The sequence below is a fragment of the Sphaerodactylus townsendi genome, linkage group LG02 (genome assembly GCF_021028975.2).
Source record: "Sphaerodactylus townsendi isolate TG3544 linkage group LG02, MPM_Stown_v2.3, whole genome shotgun sequence".
Taxonomy (NCBI): domain Eukaryota; kingdom Metazoa; phylum Chordata; class Lepidosauria; order Squamata; family Sphaerodactylidae; genus Sphaerodactylus; species Sphaerodactylus townsendi.
The window spans coordinates 182,570,637-182,592,705 of NC_059426.1; the positions used below are offsets into that span (position 1 = coordinate 182,570,637).

The 22,069-nt window shown below is 48.5% G+C and overlaps 2 protein-coding genes across 4 annotated transcripts in view; one reads left to right on the forward strand and one right to left on the reverse strand.

Annotated features, from left to right (window-relative positions):
* Window positions 1–424: 424 nt before the first annotated feature.
* FANCM (FA complementation group M) overlaps window positions 425–22,069 on the forward strand; it is a 28,110-nt gene continuing 6,465 nt past the window's right edge. The window contains exons 1-3 of the mRNA XM_048484701.1: window positions 425–529; window positions 4,054–4,131; window positions 5,205–5,363. Coding sequence (XP_048340658.1) covers window positions 428–529; window positions 4,054–4,131; window positions 5,205–5,363 — 339 coding nt within the window. The 5' untranslated portion in view covers window positions 425–427. The remainder of the gene's footprint in view (window positions 530–4,053; window positions 4,132–5,204; window positions 5,364–22,069) is intronic.
* Window positions 11,239–21,604, reverse strand: LOC125427348 (heme-binding protein 1-like). Of its 3 annotated transcripts, none has more exons than XM_048486642.1 (5): window positions 21,494–21,604; window positions 16,084–16,175; window positions 14,072–14,213; window positions 12,885–13,068; window positions 11,239–11,531 (listed from the first exon to the last, which is right to left on the reverse strand). In XM_048486642.1, exons 1-5 carry the CDS (start codon window positions 21,588–21,590, stop codon window positions 11,360–11,362), a joined length of 687 nt encoding a protein of 228 aa, XP_048342599.1. In that variant the 5' UTR covers window positions 21,591–21,604; the 3' UTR covers window positions 11,239–11,359. The 3 variants fall into 3 exon arrangements, with proteins under 3 accessions (XP_048342599.1, XP_048342598.1, XP_048342600.1); XM_048486641.1 differs by lacking the exon at window positions 21,494–21,604 and adding an exon at window positions 17,682–17,989; XM_048486643.1 differs by lacking the exon at window positions 21,494–21,604 and adding an exon at window positions 17,682–17,989 and having other exon boundaries at window positions 11,250–11,421.

Sequence of the window (22,069 nt, forward strand, 5' to 3'; positions counted from 1 at the left end):
GACTACAATTCCCATTGGGGGTGGGGGGGGGGGGGGGTGGGGGGGGGGGGGGGTGGGGGGGGGGGGGGGTGGGGGGGGGGGGGGGTGGGGGGGGGGGGGGGTGGGGGGGGGGGGGGGTGGGGGGGGGGGGGGGTGGGGGGGGGGGGGGGTGGGGGGGGGGGGGGGTGGGGGGGGGGGGGGGTGGGGGGGGGGGGGGGTGGGGGGGGGGGGGGGTGGGGGGGGGGGGGGGTGGGGGGGGGGGGGGGGGGGGGGGGGGGGGGGTGGGGGGGTGGGGGGGTGGGGGGGGGGGGGGGGGGGGGGGGGGGGGTGGGTGGGGGGGGGGGGTGCGGGGGGGGGGGGGGGGTGGGTGTGGTGGGTGGGGGGGGGGGGGGGGGGTGGGGGGGGGGGGGGGGGGGGGGGGGGGGGGGTGGGGGGGGGGCCGCAAGTAATGATCAATGATCTCTCCCGTGGACTGTGTCCTGCCATGGACATCAAGTGTCTGGTTATTGATGAGGCCCACAGAGCGCTGGGAAATCATGCCTATTGTCAGGTACTAGAAGCTGTGCAGAATTTATGCTCTGTCTCTGTGTTGTTGAAGAGATCTTTTTACTCTTGGGTTCTTGATTCCTTTATGTTTTTTTCCAGGCCAAAATCAATGTGTGTTTAAATCCCCTATAACATCAGTGGATCCTGCCCCCCCCCCCTTTCCTTTCTGGTTTTAAGGGGATTTGATAATAGGTGCCATCTATTATGTTGATTTCAGTATGCTGCGTTTTAATGGGGCCGGGTTTATTTTATTTTATATAGAGCCAATTTAATTAATATTTAATGGATTTTAGTCTGTGGTTTATGTGCTCTATTTTTGTTTTGTTGTTCACCGCCCTGAGCCCTTTGGGGGAGGGTGGTGTATGTATGTATGTATGTATGTATGTATGTATGTATGTATGTATGTATGTATGTATGTATGTATGTATTATTTATATATATTTATGCTGATCCTATGAGTAATATATATATATTACTCATAGGATCAGCATAAAGAAAGAAAGAAAGAAAGAAAGAAAGAAAGAAAGAAAGAAAGAAAGAAAGAAAGAAAGAAAGAAAGAAAGAAAGCAAACTGACCCGGAAGCATTTTGGGCCTATGTTGAGGTTTGTTGGTTTCAGCCTGGCCCATTACTTCAGTGTATGATTGTTTTGAAGTGTGTTCCCACCCCCCACCCTCCTGGACACATGGAACACATGGGGACCACTGAAAGGCCTTGCAAGTGGGGTGTTGTGGGTTTCCGGGCTGTCTGGCCGTGTTCCAGTTGCATTTTCTGCTGACGTTCCACCTGCATCTGTGGCTGGCAGATCCTCTGAAGATGCCAGCCACAGATGCAGGTGAAACATCAGGACAAATGCTACTGGAACATGGCCATACAGCCCGGGAGCCCCACAACACCCCAGTGATTCTGACCACGAAAGCCTTCGACAAGGCCTCTCAAGTGTTTATATGAAAGGTCTCTGTGTGTGGTGGCTGTTATAAGCAACGAAGCATGACAGATTCTGTGCTGTCTGGGATGTAGGAAGTGGGCCAGTTTCCACTACTCCCAACAATGCAGTAGATTTGCTTGTTGAAACCCGTCTGTGGTTCATGTGACTTCAGCCCAATTATCCCTTTTCTAGAATAAGAAAAAACAGCAAGAGAAACATGCTAGGTATCTGTCACGTACCACCAGATGGCTTGTGAGTCTTATGAACGGAAGGTGGAAAACGGATACTGATCTTAAAAGTAGCATGTGAAGTTGACCGTGTGTTTGCAAGACTGTAAGACTGCATTGGGGAAACTTCCACGAATGGCTTACCTGTTCCGGATCAACCTACTTGCCTGTTGCCTCCTTCAAGGACCTTGGAGAGCGCCCCAGTTCAGCAGTGAGGTGCACAGTTATTCAATGTATCCTGTGCTCTGTTCTGTCCTCACAGCATCTCTGTAATGTCGGGTAGGCTGACAGTTGGTGGCTGGTCATAGAATCATAGAGCTGGGAGAGACCCCAAAGGCCATCAAGTCCAACCCCCTGCCATGCAGGAACACACGATCAAAGCGCTGGCCATCCAGCCTCTCTTTAAAAACCTCCCAAGAAGGAGACTCCGCCACCATCCGAGGGAGTGCATTCCATTGTCAAACAGCCCTGATGGTCAGGAAATATTTATTGATGTTTAGGTGGAATTTCTTTTCCTTCCCCTTGAACCCATCACTCCTGGTCCCAGTCTCTACAGCAGCAGAAAACAAGCTTTCTCCCTCACCAACAGGACATCCCTACACATGGCTATCATGTCACCCCTTAACCTTCTCTTCACCAAACTAAACATCCCCAGCTCCCTCAGTCTCTCCTCGTAGGGAATCGATTCCAGACCTTTGACCATTTTAGTTGCCCTCCTCTGGACATGTTCCAGCTCATCAATATCCTTCTTAAACTGCAGTGCCCAAAACAGAACACAGTACTCTAAGTGAGGTCTAACCAACGCAGCGTAGATTGGTACAATCCCTCGATCCATAAACAATACTCCTATTGACACACAATCAAAGCACTCCCAACATATGTTCATCCAGCCACTGTTTAAAAACCTCCACACTCCACCACTCTCCGAGGCAGTGAATTTGACTGTCAAACAGCCCTGACTGTTGGTGATCCCTTAAGAAACTCTATGGCCCCGACTCTCCCCAGGTTAAGTCCAGCATTTAAATCTCTTTTCCCGAAAAAAGTGCCAGCTTCAAACCTTGGCATCTTTGGCTGAAAGGACTTTGGGTAGCAGGGCTGGAGGAAAGCGTTCTATGTGGGAGCTGATAATACTGGGCTACGTGACTGAATGTAGAAGGCAGCTTCAACTTTTCCCAGGAGTATTGTCGAAGGCTTTCACGGCCGGAATCACTGGGGTGCTGTGTGGTTTCCGGGCTGTATGGCCGTGTTCTAGCAGCATTCTCTCCTGACGTTTCGCCTGCATCTGTGGCTGGCATCTTCAGAGGATCAGATAGATCTGAGAGATCTATTTGTTGCTGATAGATCTGAGAGATCTGAGAGATCTATCAGATCCTCTGAAGATGCCAGCCACAGATGCAGGCGAAACGTCAGGAGAGAATGCTGCTAGAACACGGCCATACAGCCCGGTTTTCCCAAGAGCTTTTAATTTAAAAGAAGAGGAGAAGGAGTTTGGATTTATACCCTGCCTTTCTGTCCTGTAAGGAGACTCAAGGTGGCTTACAAGCTCCTTTCCCTTCCTCTCCCTACAACAGACTCCTTGTGGGGCTGAATCCAGAGTGAACTGTGAGGGGCCCACGGTCACCAACAGGCTTCACGTGGAGGAGCAGGGAAACAAATCCCGTTCTCTTGATTAGAATCTCTTGTGTGGAGGAGTGGGGAATCAAACTTGGTTCTCCAGATTACAGTCTACCTGCTCTTAGAAGAAGAAGAAGAAGAAGAAGAAGAAGAAGAAGAAGAAGAAGAAGAAGAAGAAGAAGAAGAAGAAGAAGAAGAGGAGTAGGAGGAGTAGGAGGAGTTTGGATTTATATCCCCCCTTTCTCTCCTGCAGGAGACTCAAAGGGGCTGACAATCTCCTTGCCCTTCCCCCCTCACAACAAACACCCTGTGAGGTAGGTGGGGCTGAGAGAGGTTCGAGAAGCTGTGACTAGCCCAAGGTCACCCAGCTGGCGTGTGTGGGAGTGCACAGGCTGATCTGAATTCCCCACATAAGCCTCCACAGCTCAGGCGGCAGATCTGGGAATCAAACCCGGTTCCTCCAGATTAGATACACGAGCTCTTAACCTCCTACGCCACTGCTGCTCTTAACCACCTGGCGCTATTTACTTAATCACGGGCGCCTATCATTAATGCATAGTTTGGCATCCCGTTTGGGATTCTTATCCATTTTTCTCCTAGCTTTTGTTGGGGTTCTGAACGATCTGTTAAATGGAGACCCGTGCTGTTTGTATATCGGCGTAGTAAATGCCTTGCTGATTTATGCTGCATGACAGAACTTTGGAGGGAAAGAAATACAACTACCTTTGATGATGCAAGACTGATTTCCGCCCCCCTTTAGGTTGTGACGGAATTATGCAAATATACCCGACAGTTCCGCATTCTGGCTTTAAGTGCCACTCCGGGAAGTGACAAGCAGGTAAGCACATCGCCCCCTTAGACGGAGAACCCTTTGCCGAAGGGGCTTCTCTTTGTCTGACTCCTGTAGCTGCTGTTTCCCCATATTGTTTGTTTCCTTTGGTTTTCATCTATGAGCTCATCATAGCCCACAGGGGATATTTCAGGAGGTTCTGCTTCAGCCTCCCCTTCATTCGTGCTGCCCGGAGACAGCCGTTTTCTGGGCGCCCCCCCCTATGCCTGGGGGCGGGGCTCAGGGGGCCCTCCCGCCACCCAAGCTCTGCCCCCAGGCCTCACCCCCATGCTTATAGAAGAAGAAGAAGAGTTTGGATTTATATCCCCCCTTTCTCTCCTGCAGGAGACTCAAAGGGGCTGACAATCTCCTTGCCCTTCCCCCCTTCACAACAAACACCCTGTGAGGTAGGTGGGGCTGAGAGAGCTCCCAGAAGCTGTGACTAGCCCAAGGTCACCCAGCTGGTGTGTGTGGGAGTGCACAGGCTAATCTGAGTTCCCCAGAGAAGCCTCCACAGCTCAGGCGGCAGAGTTGGGAATCAAACCCGGTTCCTCCAGATTAGATACACGAGCTCTTAACCTCCTACGCCACTGCTGCTCCTTATAAAACCAAAGGAGTTGAGGACGAAGCCTTGCAGTTGCTTCTGCTCTCTCTAGAGAGGAGGGCAGAAGGGACTGCCAGCTGGGAGGGGGCGAGGCTTGAGGGGGCAGTCTCCTTGGGCTTCCTTGGCCCCGCCCACGTTGATGACACGGGCAGGGCCGAGGGTGCCTGAAAACATTGCCGTCTTCTTGGTCACGTCGGTGGTCAAATTTGCACCCCCCACTGTGACCAGATTAGTGGTGCCTTGGGACAGAGAGTACCCCCCCCCCCCGGTACCTGGGCAGATACGCCACTGATCCTGCACCAGGCAACTATGAGTGGAATGGACTTGTGGAATCCAGCAGAAAATGCAGTGATGCGCTCGAAATGCTATACAAATGCTGAGCGTTATTGTGGTTTCAAAAGCGTCTTGATTTCAGTGTACTCGGATGACCTTTTAAAAAATGCAAGTGACCGATAACATCCTCGTTGCCTCTTCAAAGGCCGTGCAGCAAGTGATTTCCAACCTGTTGATTTCACACATTGAACACTGGTCGGAGGATTCCCCGGAGATCCAGCCCTATTCCCACCAACGGCTGGTCGAAAAGTGTGTCGTCCCACTGGGGGAGGAACTGTCTGAAATGCGGGCTGCTTATTTGAGGGTAAGTCGACCAGACGGCTGCCAGGGAGGGGAAACGGTGGCGGGTGGGAGCAGTTGAACAGAAAAATAAAAGAGGGATGGGCCTCTGTGGTTATCTTCTTGATGGAGAATCTGTTTAAATAAATCATAATAAAATGGCTCTATACACGTTGAATCATTAAAACCCCATTAAAAGCCGCGTATTAGTTTTGTACTTTGCAAAAAACGTATACTTGGAGTGAAGCAAAAGGAGAAAAATCCCTCACAAAAATGAGTTCCTTGAAGAACTAGCAGATTGATTGACACATGAAACTGGGCTGGACTGCAGCCCACACGGTATATTAAAGGGGTGCTCACTCCTCGTGTTATTGCTGGCTGAGAATCCACATCCACGGAAGGTTGTGCTTGAAGAAAATTGACTTTTTTGTTGTGTGCTGAGCGTTCTGCTTTGGAGATCTACGGGTGGGAAGAGGGTCAAATGTCATCGCAGCTGCGATAGTTGCACAAAGAGTTTTGAGCCTTCTGACTCTGGGTGGAGCTCAGCTGCCGTCTAACGCCTGGAATATTGTGTACAGTTCTGGACACCGCAATTCAAGAAGGACATTGACAAGCTGAAACATGTCCAGAGGAGGGCAACAAAAATGGTCAAAGGTCTTGAGTCCATGCCCTACGAGGAGAGACTTAGGGAGCTGAATATGTTTAGTTAGGTGAAGAGAAGGTTAAGAGGTGACATGATAGCCTTGTTTAGATATTTGAAGGGATGTCATGTTGGTGAGGGAGCAAGCTTGTTTTCTGCTGCTCCAGAGACTAGGACCAGGAGAAATGGGTTCAAGGGGAAGGAAAAGAGATTCCACTTAAACATCAGAATAAACTTCCTGACCATCAGGGCTGTTTGACAGTGGAATGCATTTCCTCAAAGTGTGGTGGAGTCTCCTTCTCTGGAGGTTTTTAAAGAGAGGCTGGATGGCCATCTGTCGGGAGTACTTCAGTTGTGTGTGCCTGCATTGCAGGGGGTTGGACTTGATAGCCCTTGGCACTCTATGATAACACATTGGGCTTTTAGGTAACGAGTGGCTAATAGTTGGTTATTGCAAGCCCCAGTGGGAGGCTGCTCTTTGCAGCTAGAGGTGGCCGTGGGCACCCTTTGTTGTGTGGGCCAAGCCCCTTAGCACTTCTCCTGCACCCGGCAACTCCTGCGGGATCCTTGAACATGTAAATTGCCAGGTGAGGTTATAATTCTCATTCTCTATGTTGGTTGCAGAATCTATTTTATACTGTGCTTTTCTCATTCTTTTCTCATTCCTCAATCCCTGGCCCCAAGGCGATCCGGCTGGCCTCTACAAGGGCCAGGGCTTTTACGGTCCTGGCCCCTACCTGGTGGAACAGGCTTCCGAGTGAGATCAGGGCCCTGCGGGACTTACAGAGTTTCCGCAGGGCCTGTAAAACGGACCTGTTCCGCCAGGCATTTGGCCAGCCGGGATGATTTCAACTTCGCCATAAGAACATCTGGCCTCCGTGGGTACACAAAGGGGGGAGGGAGGGGTTGAAGCCATCTGCAAGTTTTAGTATTTTATGTATTATTATATGTTTTAAATTGTTTTTATGACTGATGGACACCGCCCTGAGCCTTTGGGGGAGGGTGGTATGTAAATATGATAAATAAATAAAATAACTAAATTCTCATCGTGAACAGCCCCTTCAAAATAATTTCACTGCTTGCTCATGTGCAGTCCTGCACACTAACACAGGGTCTTGCTAGGAAGAGGAAGAGACAGCAGCAGGAGACTCGTACTTGAAGGACCAAAGCCTCTCTTGTGCCTCTGCCTGGCACACCCAAGAGCCTCAGAACGGGGGCCCTGGCAAGATTGTTTACGCACTGGCTTGTGAGGGATGTGCGCATGAAGGGGTGGTGTTCTTCTCCTTGGTTTGCTCTCAGAATTTTGGAGGCATTTTTGCTTTAGGGTGTTGTGGGTTTTCCGGGTTGCATGGCCGTGTTCCAGTAGCATTTTCTCCTGATGTTTCGCTTGCATCTGTGGCCGGCATCTTCAGAGGATCAGCCGAAAAGCTGGGAGAAAATGCTACTGAAACACCGCTATGCAACCCGGAAAACCCACAACGCCCCAGTGATTCCAATCATGAAAGCCTTCAACAATACATTTCTGCTTTCTTTCCGTAAGAGTCTGCTCCTTGGGATGATGCAGGCATTTATGCCCCACCGCGCATCATAGTGAGCTCCTGAGGTACAACCTCTCCCCACCCTTGCATTTTTCTTGTGGCTTCACTAGGGAAGAGGAACGGCCAATTGAAATCTCTTGCTGTCTTTTCCATATCTTCCCCAGAACCTGTGCCTTGCTAGAGTTACTGATGTCTAGATTGTGGCGAGGAAGGAAGGAAGGAAGGAAGGAAGGAAGGAAGGAAGGAAGGAAGGAAGGAAGGAAGGAAGGAAGGAAGGAAGGAAGGAAGGAAGGAAGGAATTGGGACCCCACACCCCAGCAGGGTAGTCCCATCAGATTTCTGGAGCAGGGATCCTCACTGGACTGGAGACCCATGTAAAACTTCACGGCCTCTTCAGAAACAGGAACACTTGGCAAATATATTTGTGGTTCTTAAAGTGTTATGATTATGAATGGTAAATGGAGCAGCAGTGGCGTAGGAGGTTAAGAGCTCGTGTATCTAATCTGGAGGAACCGGGTTTGATTCCCAGCTCTGCCGCCTGAGCTGTGGAGGCTTATCTGGGGAATTCAGATTAGCCTGTACACTCCCACACATGCCAGCTGGGTGACCTTGGGCTAGTCACAGCTTTCTGGAGCTCTCTCAGCCCCACCCACCTCACAGGGTGTTAGTTGTGAGGGGGGAAGGGCAAGGAGATTGTAAGCCCCTTTGAGTCTCCTGCAGGAGAGAAAGAGGGGATATAAATCCAAACTCTTCTTCTTCTTCTACCTCACAGGGTGTTAGTTGTGAGGGGGGGGAAGGGCAAGGAGATTGTAAGCCCCTTTGAGTCTCCTACAGGAGAGAAAGGGGGGATATAAATCCAAACTCTTCTTCTTCTGAAACCCAGTGTTGTAGGCTAAATACATTAGTTCATTACAGATAAAACAAAATGAGAGTCTTGTGGCTTTTTAGAGGCGATTAAGTGGCCTTCGGTCCATGCGAGCTTCAGTATCTTTGAAGGGCCAAGACTCCCTTTAGTTTCAAAGTCGCCGCATGTCGTGCCCCTGGTCTGACGCTGCGTGACACCGGATGCTCATATTTAACTCGCTGTCCACCCACACCCCAAGATCTTATTCACACACACGGCCACTCAGTAGTGTGTCCCCCATCCAGAGAGAAAGGGGGAGAAGAGGGAGGGTCAGCCAGGGGGGTTGCCCACATCTTCCCCCACAGCAACACCCACCACCACTGCAAAAAAAAAAAAGCCACTAGTTTAAAATTAAGGTAAATTGACTTTCACGCAAACTCTATGCTGGGGATCATTAGAAAAGGAATTGATAATAAAACTGCAAGGATTGTCATGCCCTTATATAAAGCAGTGGTGCGACCGCACTTGGAGTACTGTGTTCAGTTCTGGTCGCCACATCTCAAAAAGGATATCAAAGAGATAGAAAAAGTGCAGAGAAGGGCAATGAGGATGATTGAGGGACTGGAGCACCTTCCTTATGAGGAGAGGCTGCAGCATTTGGGACTCTTTAGTTTGGAGAGGAGACGTTTGAGGGGGTATAGGATTGAAGTCTATAAAATTATGCATGGGGTAGAAAATGTTGACAGAGAGAATTTTTTCTCTCTTTCTCACAATACTAGAACCAGGGGGCATCCATTGAAAATGCTGGGGGGAAGAATTAGGACTAATAAAAGGAAACACTTCTTCACGCAACGTGTGACTGGTGTTTGGAACATGCTGCCACAGGAGGTGGTGATGGCCACTAACATGGATAGCTTTAAAAAGGGCTTGGACAGATTTATGGAGGAGAAGTCGATCTCTGGCTCCCAATCTTGATCCTCCTTGATCTCAGATTGCAAATGCCTTAACAGTCCAGGTGCTCGGGAGCAGCAGCAGCAGCAGAAGGCCATTGCTTTCACATCCTGCATGTGAGCTCCCAAAGGTACCTGGTGGGCCACTACGAGTAGCAGAGTGCTGGACTAGATGGACTCTGGTCTGATCCAGCTGGCTCATTCTTATGTTCACAGTCTAGAAGTAAGCCAATCTTAATTTTAAAACAACCACAACCTTTTTTTTCCTGGCCAGGGAGGGAGTGGGGAAATGTAAACTTACACGTCAGTAAAGACTTTTCCTGTGCACCCCGCAGTGTTCTGCTGCATACCCCTGGGAGTTTGCTCACCTCAGGTTGGGAGCCAGCGTTCTAGGGCATAGTTAAATTGAGGAAATGGCAGGAGTTCACGCATCATCACCTCAAGGTTGTTTCAGGAGTGATCCTGGAACCAGGCTCTGCCCTTGGATTTTATGGGATCAGAGGGGATCTGGAAGGTGAAGCATGGCTGTGTGTGTGTTCGCTGTGGGATGCATGATCAGGAACTGCACAGAATTTGGAGCATTAGAACCATGTAACATAGAACAGTCATTTGGAAAACTATTTTATTTTAAAGGTTTACATTTTGCCATCATTCAGAAAACTAGTTCTCTGGGTGGTTTGTACTAAACTGTTCAACCTCAAAACGCAGTGCAATTATGAACATACTAAAATAGAAATATAACCACACCGCAGGAACACACAACATTAAACAGTTGAAAAATTAATATAAAAAGCAGTAAAAGGTGACCAAGGGTAAAATAAACAGGTAGAAACAGATAAAGCCGCTGTGACACTATTAACGTTGTATTAGAAGTAAAGAAAGGAACACTGCCTAAAGCAAGGGTCCCAATCCTTTTTGAATTCTGAGGACACCTTTAAAATCCTGGCGCAGGGTGGTGGGCGCAGCCACAATATGGCTGCCTCCTTCTGGGGTCTCCTGTCTTTGCTTTGTCATAGAGTGCGGAAGAATGCACTTGAAAGACACCGGGAATAAGTGATTTAACCAACGTGGTTTTAGATCGAGCCCAAACCAATGTAAATGTCATAGAACCCTTTGATTAATACATTCATGACCAGCCTTACAGAACTTTGGCAGCAACTTGAAGAATTTTTGTGTGTGTTAACTGGTGGTAAATATCTCAAGGTTATCTTCTTATGGCTGAGGAATGGAAGAAGAAGAAGAAGAGTTGCATTTATATCGCCTCTTTCTCTCCTGTAAGGAGACTCGAAGGGGCTTACAAACTCCTTTCCCTTCCCCACCCCCCACAACAAACACCCTGTGAGGTGGGTGAGGCTGAGAGAGCTCTGAAGAACTGTGACTAGCCCAAGGTCGCCCAGCTGGCATGTGTTGGAGTGTACAAGCTAATATGGTTCCCCAAATAAGCCTCTACAGCTCAAGCGGCAGAGTGGGGAATCAAACCCAGTTCCCCAGATTAGAGTGCACCTGCTCTTAACCACTACACCACGCTGGAGCAGTCTGGGCAATATATAAAGTTGTAGAACAGGTTACTCCTGCATTCTCCTGAGTGTCATATTTGAGTGTAACACTCAATCCTTTCAGCTGACCTGTCACGATTCTGTTGCTCATCTTCAGTGTGCTGATGGTCGACTCAGCTACTTCACAGTTCATATTAGGACTAATAAAAGGAAACACTTCTTCACACAATGTGTGATTGGTGTTTGGAATATGCTGCCCCAGGAGGTGGTGATGGCCACTCACCTGGATAGCTTTAAAAGGGGCTTGGACAGATTGATGGAGGAGAAGTCGATCTATGGCTACCCATCTTGATCCTCCTTGATCTGAGATTGCAAATGCCTTAGCAGACCAGGTGCTCAGGAGCAGCAGCAGCTGCAGAAGGCTATTGCTTTCACCTCCTGCCTGTGAGCTTCCAAAGGCACCTGGTGGGCCACTGCGAGTAGCAGAGTGCTGGACTAGATGGACTCTGGTCTGATCCAGCAGGCTAGTTCTTATGTTCTTATATGAAGCCGGCTACAGTCTCTCAAGAAACCATATTTCATTCAGTCGAGTAGCAGCAGCTGGGTTGGTGTATCCTGCAACGATAAAAGTGTCTCTCAAGCACAGCTCGGGGTTTCCCAGAAGTTCCGCCAGCAGATTTATTTCTCTTGCAATTGAGCCTTCGTTTGTGACTCCTCCGAAGCCCCTGCCAACAGACCTTGCTTTAGACTTACTGCGTCCCAAGAGTTCATGTTACAACAAATATAATTATTTCAGTCATAGTAATAATAGTGCAGTCTTGAGAACAGCTCCACCCTTCTATTGATTTCAGTGGGCTTAACATGCCACAGCTCTGCTTGGGTCTACGTTGTAACTAAGACTTCCCCATTTTATAGATGAACTGCTGGAGTCAGGGGGAGAAATTAATCTTGCCAGATCCCTCCAGCGCCAAGCTGGATCTAGCTGATGGCAAAAATTAGGTAGCTTGTCAGAAACTGTGGCAGTAGTTGGCTAACTCACTTAAGGGGCAGTAAAACATATACAGACTTTTTAACAGGGTACACAGAGAGCTTTCTTGCTAGGAACTTTACATCCAGGAAACGGAAATGGTTTGGGATCTCTGCAGCGACAACTGAGATTTCACTAGACATCGGCCACATTTCAAGTCTTGTCTCTGAAGAGACGGGAACATAGAGTTTTAAAAAATCATCTTTAATTCTTCATTGTTAGGTGTTTGGACGCCCAACAAAAACGAACATTGAAACTGAGATACTAAATGAGAGGTTATCTTTTGATTTCCCCAATAAGCATATGTCAGAGGGGAGCAGTATTTACAGTTTGGGTCCACCTCTTTTGAGCCCTTTTGGGCTCTTCTTACTTCTGATAGTGTGTGTGTGTGGGTGGGGGTGGGGAGTCACAAAATGGCTGCCCCGGCTTATCTTGAGTCACACAGTGAAGATCGTCATGCTGAGGTGGCAGCCACTGGCCAAGTAGTGTTTTCAAAAATCTTCCAAGCATAAGCATAGGCATTTTATTGTCATTGTGCACGCACAGCGAAATTTACAGCAGCATTCCTCAATGCACACAATTTCAGACTCATACCCCATCCTCACTTTCCCCTTCCTCCACCCATCCCTACACAGCCCCAAACATATCAACACAAAGCCCCGGAGTTCAGCCTAGCCACAGCTCTAGAGTAGAAGCTGTCTCTAAGCCTCTTTGTCCTAGTTTTGATAGACCTGTATCGTCTGCCGGATGGTAACAGTTCAAAAAAGGAGTGTGCTGGACGAGACGGGTCTCTCGGAATATGTTGGGCTTTCTTTAGGCTTCGGGAATTATAGAGTTCTTCCCAGGAGGGGGGGGGGACGGCTACGATAATCCTCTCTGTGGGAGCGGTGCCTTTGGAGCGCGCTATATCTGCCACTGTGCAACTGGAACCTCACCTGGCTGGCACCGAGTTGGAGACCCCCGAGTTAAAGGCCTGCAATGGTGCCGCTTCCGAGTAACTCGCCCGAGCGTCCAGGCTTGTTGGACACCCCTGGCCTGGGCCACTTCTTACCTGGCATAAACCACGGCTGGAGGCCACTCTTCAATGATGATATCAGGGTCGTGGGGATCTGGAGGCTGATCCTGCAACCCCCCAGGGAGGTAGTAGGCTACTGTCACAAATCTTGTGATGTCCGATGTGGATTCGCCAGTATGAATTACGGTCACGATAGGAACCGTCATCCCCAAGTATAGCCCTGTGGATAACGTGCCGTCGTTAGTGATTCCCTGATGTTGGGGAGTAGCTCGCTGTGGTTTTAATAACCTACTTTTAAAAGAATTTTGTAGGCTTGCTAAACTGGTTTGTAATATCTTCAGGAATCAGTTAGTGCCAAGCGGGGACTGATCACCAAGTCAAAATCTAGCACTTTGGAACCCTTTTCCGGCAGCCTGGGGAACAGAATCTGCGCCTGGCTCCTCCAAGGTCTGGAAAGCAGGGCACCAAACTAAAGCGGATTTACTGGGGCTTAGGGCCACTCTCGTTATTTTAGGGCAGGATACCTCTAGAACTAATGAGTATGTATCTCTTTTACCCGCTGTAATGAATGGGCAGTAATGGATGACTTTAAAAAAAGACTTGTACCCAGTGGTGGGATCCAAAAATTTTAGTAACAGGTTCCCATGGTGGTGGGATTCAAACGGTGGCGTGTTAGCACCAATGCTGGGGCTGGTGAGGAACGCGACCGGGGCGTGGCGGAGGGCATTCCAGAAGCGGGGCATTAATAATTTCTCTGTTACTGTAAAACCCTCTTACTGTAAAAAAAACGGTCCCTAATTTCCGGCTGCGAAAGGTATCTTTCTGTCTGTAATTTATGACTCATTATAGCAGGTACTGTAGTATTTCCTGACAGCAGAAACAACTTCCTTCTCCTCTAATCGACTGCCATCAAATGCGCTTAATACTTTTAATACTTAATTTTGTATCTAGAAATCAAAAGAAGGAGACTTTCCTGAAACAAGGAACTTTACCATATTTCTAACACATGTTTTTAAAACAGCCCAACAGGGAGAATTATCCCGTTTTCTACCTTCGCTAACCAGCCACATAGGAAACAACAGGACTTTATGATTTTTGGACCTAATGGAGTTTCTAACGGAAAAGCGGACCCAATTAGTAACCCCCTCTCAGCACACATAAATCATTAGTAACCCCCTCTCGGGAACTGGTGAGAACCTGCTGGATCCCACCTCTGCTTGTACCTGAAGAATTCTGCTCACAAATGTATTTCATGATCTTCATGAATCCGAGGCACACGCTCTGTTCGTACTGGTCTTCTTGCACTTTGACGCAAGCCCACCTGCCCTTTGCGTAATGGCGTTTCTCATAGAGCACTTTGCCAAACTGCAATTTTTTTTTAAAAAAAACCTTAAAATTAGTGTAACTATGCTGCGTTCGGATAACAGCCTCATTCCTGGCTGAATCAGAGGATACCGCAAGGCTCGAAAGGCTGCTCTCGGTCTGTTTGCAAGAGGAATCCCACGTACTGTTTTGCAACCTTCCCTTTTGGCCTCAAAGAAGCGCAATGATAATGAAGTCAACTCTTAAAATAACTTTCTCCTTCACACTGAATACAACTTCAAATGGTTAAGTCAAAACTAGAACGGCTGGGTCTTTCTTTCTTTCTTTCTTTCTTTCTTTCTTTCTTTCTTTCTTTCTGTCTTTCTTTCTGTCTTTCTTTCTGTCTTTCTTTCTGTCTTTCTTTCTTTCTTTCTTTCTTTCTTTCTGTCTTTCTTTCTGTCTTTCTTTCTTTCTTTCTTTCTTTCTTTCTGTCTTTCTTTCTTTCTTTCTTTCTTTCTTTCTTTCTTTCTTTCTTTCTTTCTTTCTTTCTTTCTTTCTGTCTTTCTTTCTGTCTTTCTTTCTTTCTGTCTGTCTGTCTGTCTTTCTTTCTTTCTTTCTTTCTTTCTTTCTTTCTGTCTTTCTTTCTGTCTGTCTTTCTTTCTTTCTTTCTTTCTTTCTGTCTTTCTTTCTTTCTTTCTGTCTTTCTTTCTTTCTGTCTTTCTTTCTGTCTTTCTTTCTGTCTTTCTTTCTTTCTTTCTTTCTGTCTTTCTTTCTTTCTTTCTTTCTTCCTTTCTGTCTTTCTTTCTGTCTTTCTTTCTTTCTTTCTTTCTGTCTTTCTTTCTGTCTTTCTTTCTTTCTTTCTGTCTTTCTTTCTTTCTGTCTTTCTGTCTTTCTTTCTGTCTTTCTTTCTTTCTTTCTTTCTTTCTTTCTGTCTTTCTTTCTGTCTTTCTTTCTTTCTGTCTTTCTTTCTTTCTTTCTTTCTTTCTTTCTTTCTTTCTTTCTTTCTTTCTTTCTTTCTTTCTGTCTTTCTGTCTGTCTGTCTTTCTTTCTTTCTTTCTTTCTGTCTTTCTTTCTTTCTGTCTTTCTGTCTTTCTTTCTGTCTTTCTTTCTGTCTTTCTTTCTTTCTTTCTTTCTGTCTTTCTTTCTGTCTTTCTTTCTGTCTTTCTTTCTGTCTTTCTGTCTTTCTTTCTTTCTGTCTTTCTTTCTTTCTTTCTTTCTTTCTTTCTTTCTTTCTTTCTTTCTGTCTTTCTGTCTTTCTTTCTTTCTTTCTGTCTTTCTTTCTTTCTTTCTTTCTTTCTTTCTTTCTTTCTTTCTTTCTGTCTTTCTTTCTTTCTTTCTTTCTTTCTGTCTTTCTTTCTGTCTTTCTGTCTTTCTTTCTGTCTTTCTGTCTTTCTTTCTGTCTTTCTTTCTAACTCCCTGTAGAAGAGTTGGGAAAGGCCTGGTTTCATATAGAGAGTTTTGTTGCAGCCTCTCTGGAAAGCTTTCTGATAGGCTTACACTCCCAGTATTTAGTGGAAAGCCTTTCCTTGCTTTATTGTGTGTGGCTTTTCAGTCTGGCAAATTACCAAAATAGTAATTCTGCTTATTACACCCCTCCTGTCCGCTGACTAAAACAGCTCCTCTGCTCTGAACCTAATAAGGAGCATCTGTAAGTACCCTTTGAAAAATCCCCTGTGCGTTTCTCAGGATGAATCGCCCGGGGAGAGGGAAAAGGTTAAAACCTATCCAAAGGACATGGAGTTCTAGTACATGAATACGGAACCAGCAGAAACCTGGGGAAACCGTCTCCGTCTCTGGTGACACTCCCGCGGGTGGGTAATTTTGATCTAGAATCTAGATGGACCTCTTTAAAATCTCTGTTTTTTCTCTGGTGCTACTCATTTTGTCTGTTTGAAAATGTGCGGCTGGAAGTGTATTTGAAGGAAGAAATTACCTTTTCTTTGCGTTTTATCACAGTGAACGAAATGCTTTCTCTCCCCTGACCGTGGTTATTTCTGGTTAGTTGCTGGATGGGTTGTGCCATATCTGCAAGATGATTGCAAACATTATAAAATATTAGAAGAAGAAGAGTTTGGATTTCTATCCCCCCTTTCTCTCCTGCATGGGGACTCAAAGGGGCTTACAATCTCCTTGCCCTTCCCCCCTCACCACAAACACCCTGTGAGGTAGGTGGGGCTGAGAGAGCTCCGAGAAGCTGTGACTAGCCCAAGGTCACCCAGCCGGCGTGTGTGGGAGTGCCCAGGCTAATCTGAATTCCCCAGATAAGCCTCCACATTACAGGGATAAACGCATCAGGTTTGCATAAGCGATCAGCTACCCTCACTTCTCAGGGCAACGACAGACTCCAGTCAATTAAAAATCGATTTTTTATATTTAATATAAATATTATAATTTGATTTTTTTTGGAAACTTAGCTATGATGTCAGCTTTGTGGGAGGGGGAGAGAAAAAGATATCCACTTGTACTGTAAGTTGGCATTTTCCCATTTGTACAGGGGTAACGCACTGTATTAAATACTTACGGTCCTATTAACAATGGGTTTGATTACAGAAACTAATAAAATATTGTCTACATTTTTTAAAAAGTTGATTTAAATGCCATTTAAGTCAATGATGCTTCAGCGAGACTGATCTCTGCCCCCCACCCCACCCCACTGTCAGAAATGAGGAAGAATCTCAGTTGGCTGAAACTGGTGCACAGGTAGCTCAGGTGCAGACATTTGCAGCGTTCTGTCAAGTTTGGGTACTTTTGCAGTTCTCCTGACACGAGACGGATGGGTTTGTGTCCCATAAATCATGCTGACCTGAGCATTTTTTGTTTTACCTGCTAAGGTTGCTAGCAGCCTGTTGTTTGTAACTTAGGTTGCTGGAAAAGGGAGTGTTTTTTTTGGGGGGGGGGGGGTCTGTACTTTGTTGTCTGTGGGGCTTCAAGCGCCTCCAGCTCCTGGCAACTTGATTTCTACAACCGCTCCTTTCTTTCGGCTGTGATGGGGCCCCGATGCTTCCCTGCTGGGGGTCCCACCAGTAAGGGGGCTGCGCTGCGTCTCTGGGTGCCTCTGCCCCCCCTCCCCGCTCCCCAGTTTGGCCGCAGCGTCCTTCCGCACTCGCCCTCCCAGGTAGCCTTAGAGCACAGGTGTCAAACTCGCGGCCCTCCAGATGTTATGGACCACAGTTCCCATCATCCCCTGCCAGCATCATGCTGGCAGGGGATGATGGGAACTGTAGTCCATAACATCTGGAGGGCCGCGAGTTTGACACCTGTGCCTTAGAGAGTGGCAGCAGCGCGGGCTGGCCCCCCGGGGGAGGGGGCGGCGCAGGGGGGTGGGGGGTGGGGTCCGCGTGCCCTCGCCCCCCCCCAAAATGCCCAGCTTCCAAGAGGGGCGTCCAGGGGAAAGCAAAGGCCGGGCGGAGGGAGGGAGGGAGGGAGGGAGGGGCGAGCGGGACCCCCGGGCAAGGGGGCGGAAGAAAGCAGCCCCCACCCCAGCCAGCCCACCCGTCCGGCGCCCTCTTGGCGGGGGAGGGGGGTCCTCACCGGGCGGGACGTCCACGCGGTGCCCCCTGGCCACGCTCTGCCAGAAGCCCAGCAGCCGCTGCTCATGCTCCTGCTCGTGCTCGGGGCAGTCGCCTTCCTCCTCCTCCTCCTCCTCCTCCTCTTCCTCGTCGCCCAGCCCCTGCAGCTCCTCCAGCGTGATGGCCCCCCCGCCGCCGCCCCCCCCGGCCTCGCCCCCGCTCATGCGACACCTGGGCTGGCTCGTCTGCATGGCCTCTGCCTGTCCGCTCTCCCTCCGGGCGGCCCTTTATACCTCCGCCCCGCGGGGGGGAAGGGAGGGGGGAGCGCCTCTGACGGGCTGGAAGGGGGGGGGGTTCTCGCCTTGGAGGGGAGGGACGACCCCTCCTCTCCTCCCCAGAAGCAGAGGCTGGGGGGCTCCCTGGAGGAGAACCAGGCTGAAAGAGCCAGCAGGGTGTCGTGGTTAAGAGGAGAAGAAGAAGAAGAGTTTGGATTCATATCCCCCCTTTCTCTCCTGCAGGAGACTCCAAGGGGCTGACAATCTCCTTGCCCTCCCCCCCACATGCAACAAACACCCTGTGAGGTGGGTGGGGCTGAGAGAGCTCCGAGAAGCTGTGACTAGCCCAAGGTCACCCAGCCGGCGTGTGTGGGAGTGCCCAGGCTAATCTGAATGCCCCAGAGAAGCCGCCACAGCTCAGGCGGCAGAGCGGGGAATCAAACCCGGTTCCTCCAGATTTAGATATTTATTTATTTTTATTTATTGTTTCAATTTCTATACCGCCCGATCCCCGATCCGGGTGGTGAACAACATAATATAAAACATAAAACAGGAGCAAATCCAATACAACACAATACGTAGGCTCCATCAATAAAACATCTTAAAATACATAAAAACAGCGGCTAATAATTAACATTTAAACAAAAGCCGTCCAAGCCTCAATTTCAACCCACCCCAAGATACACGAGCTCTTAACCTCCTACGCCACTGCTGCTCCAAGAGCAGGTGGATTCTGATCTGGAGAACCTGGTTTGTTTCCCCACTCCTCCACCTGAGTGGCAGAGGCTTATCTGGGGAACCAGATGTGTTTCCCTGCTGCTCCACGTGAAGCCTGCTGGGTGACCTTGGGCTACTCACAGTTCTCTCAGGACTCTCTCAGCCTCACCTGCCTCACAAGGGGTCTGTTGTGGGGGAGAGGAAGGGAAAGGAGCTCGCAGGCCACCTTGAGTCTCCTTACAGGAGAGAAAGGTGGGGTGTACATCCAAACTCTTCTCTTCTATCCTGTCACCACCTGTGTGAAGAGGCGAGCAGGGACCAGGTGAGCTTTATGGCAGGTTGTCCCCTTTTGCTGCTCTCTTCCACCAGCGCGAAGATCTCACTGATCTGAAGAGTCTGCAAGTCCTGCCTCTTGGGGTGTGTGTGTGTGTGTGTGAATGGAAGGCAGCTTTCTTGCTTGATTCTAGACTGAAAATGTTTTTAGCTATTATTGTCCATCCCCTTGAACCCCGAGGAAAGGCAGGATGTACATGATTTAATAAATAAATACCCTGTTTCCCCGAATATAAGACATCCCCTAAAAATAAGACATAGTAGAGATTTTGCTGAAGTGCGAAAAATCAGGCATCCCCCAAACGTAAGACATAGCAAAGTTTTTGCTTGGAAGCATGCCCGACGAACAGAACACAGAAAAAGAAGACATCCCCTGAAAATAAGACATGGCACATCTTTGGGAGCAAAAATTAATATAAGACACTGTCTTATATTCAGGGAAACACGGTAAGTAAAATGTAATTGTTTAAATGGGATTTAGGCTCAAATGGTTCCGGTTACAAGATAGCATTAAAGTTGGCCATTAAAGTGTTGAATGTTTGCATCAACTGAATGATAGCCAGTCCAGCTGAAACGAGCGAAGAAGCGTGGTGTAGTGGCTATGAGCACGTACACTCTAATCTGGAAGAACCGGGTTTGATCCCCTACTCTGCCACTCTCAAGATGTGGAGGCTTATCTGGTGAACTAGATTAGCTTGTGCACTCCAACCCACGCCAGCTGGGTGACCTTGGGCTAGTCACAGTTCTTCGGAGCTCTCTCAGCCCCACCCACCTCACAGGGTGCTTGTTGTTGGGGGGAGGGGAGGGATAGGAGATTGAAAGCCCCTTTGAGTCTCCTTACAGGAGAGAAAGGGGGGATATAAATCCAAACTCCTCCTCTTCTATCCTGAGACCTGCAGGCCAACCGGGCTGAGGTCTGCCAGTCATCCCAGAGGAGGGAGCCACAGAGGGGCTTCTTATGATCCCCTTTCAGAAGGGATCGTTCAGGCAACATGGCCTCAAAAAGGGATGTAAACACAGCTGTACCTGTGGGGCGGAGGCTCCTGTGGTTTGTTCTGCAAGCAAGCTCAGTTGAAATCAGAAGGGCTCGCATTCTGATTTGTCGTCCCTCCCAACCCCCCCGATAATCAATTATATAAAAATGTTCCTAGTTGGAAGTATGAAATGAAATGAAATAGACGCTTGGCGGGGTTACCTTAAAGTCGAAGGTCTGGACAAAATGACACACAATTCCCCCTTCCCCCCACAACGGCCTCCTCCTTCCACCACACAGAGGTTGCCCCCGTCTGATCTTCAAGTATAATCAATGATTTATAAGAGGTGCCTTAGCAGACCAGGTGTTCGGGAGCAGCAGCAGCAGCAGAAGGCCCTTGCTTTCACATCCTGCACGTGAGCTCCCAAGGGCACCTGGTGGGCCACTGCAAGTAGCAGAGAGCTGGACTAGATGGACTCTGGTCTGATCCAGCAGGCTAGTTCTTATGTTCTTATGCTCTCTAGGTTAGGAGAGACCTAGACCAGGTGCTCAGGAGCAGCAGCAGCAGCGAAGGCCATTGCTTTCACATCCTGCATGTGAGCTCCCAAGGGCACCTGGTGGGCCACTGCAAGTAGCAGAGAGCTGGACTACATGGACTCTGGTCTGATCCAGCAGGCTAGTTCTTATGTTCTTATGCTCTCTAGGTTAGGAGAGACCTAGACCAGGTGCTCAGAAGCAGCAGCAGCAGCAGCAGGCCATTGCTTTCACATCCTGCATGTGAGCTCCCAAAGGCATCTGGTGGGCCACTGCGAGTAGCAGAGAGCTGGACTAGATGGACTCTGGTCTGATCCAGCTGGCTTGTTCTTATGTTCTTATGTTCTCTAGGTTAGGAGAGACCTAGACCAGGTGCTCAGGAGCAGCAGCAGCAGCAGAAGGCCATTGCTTTCACATCTGCACGTGAGCTCCCAAGGGCACCTGGTGGACCACTGCGAGTAGCAGAGAGCTGGATTAGGTGGACTCTGGTCTGATCCAGCAGGTTCGTTCTTATGTTCTTACGTTCTTATGTATAAGTAGCAGGAGAACAACAGTTTACATTTGTAAAGTATATTTTAACATATCCTGCTTATGCAATGTTGTGTGTGTAACATGCTGCCAAGAGCAAATGGTGGGTTTGTCGTCATCTTCCTCTGCAGAGACCTTCCCTAATGGTCTCCCTTCCACGTACCGACCCTTCTTCGTTTCCAAGAGCTGATGAGATTGGGCTATGCAGCGTCGCCCCACTCGACTCATAAGCAATGTTACTATACCGACATTTTGTACCGTTGCATGTTTGTGAAATGGGTGGGTTATAAAACAGGGCATTTTTCTTCATTCTCCCCAAACCTGAGCTCTGTCACTTCAGAGAGCGAGCCCTCAAATGACCTTTTCTGACCTATATATTTTTCTTCTTTAGAAATAAGCAGCAGCCTGCCAAAGAAATTAGAGTGAGGAAAGTTAGCATGTCCTTCCTAAGTAGGTTATGTTTGTTGAACTTACTAGCTTTTGTATAAAACGCCAGGTAACTGGATGTTCCCGTCGGTCTCAATAATCCTCTTTGGTTTGTTTCACAGCAGGTGATTAGATTAGACAGCATTACCAGCAATGTTTGTTCTGACCATATTGTTATCTTGCTTTTGAAATCTAGGTCAGAAGATGGAACTAGAGAAATGAGAACATTCAAGACCCACATTTCACATTAGGAATAGCCCCCTCCCCTCGCTTTAAAAAAGATGGATATGTGACCATATGAATATTCTTATTTAAACAATGTACTGATTGGGATGTTGGGGGGTTTCCGGGCTGTATGGCTGTGTTTCTCCTGTTTCTCCTGCCAGCCCCAGATGCAGGTGAAACGTCAGGAGAAAATGCTACTGGAACACAACCATACAGCCCAGAAACCCCACACACCCAGAGGCATATCTAGGCAAACTGGAGCCCGGGGACAAAACCTGAGTGTACCCCCCTTGTATAGGTGGCCACCCTCCCCCACCACGACCAAACAATTATTTTTTGCACCAGCTTACAAAACACCTCCTGCCCCCCAGCAAAGCATACATGGCTCTCTCCCCACCA

Coding starts and splice junctions, on each gene's coding strand:
- LOC125427348 (XM_048486641.1), bottom strand. CDS start 17,910: ATGCAGACGAGCCAGCCCAGGTGTCGCATGAGCGGGGGCGAGGCCGGG. Junction 16,176..17,681: donor CCGCGTGGACGTCCCGCCCG/GTGAGGACCCCC, acceptor ATCATCTTGCAG/ATATGGCACAACCCATCCAG. Junction 11,532..12,884: donor CCAGCCGTGGTTTATGCCAG/GTAAGAAGTGGC, acceptor GTCTGTTGGCAG/GGGCTTCGGAGGAGTCACAA.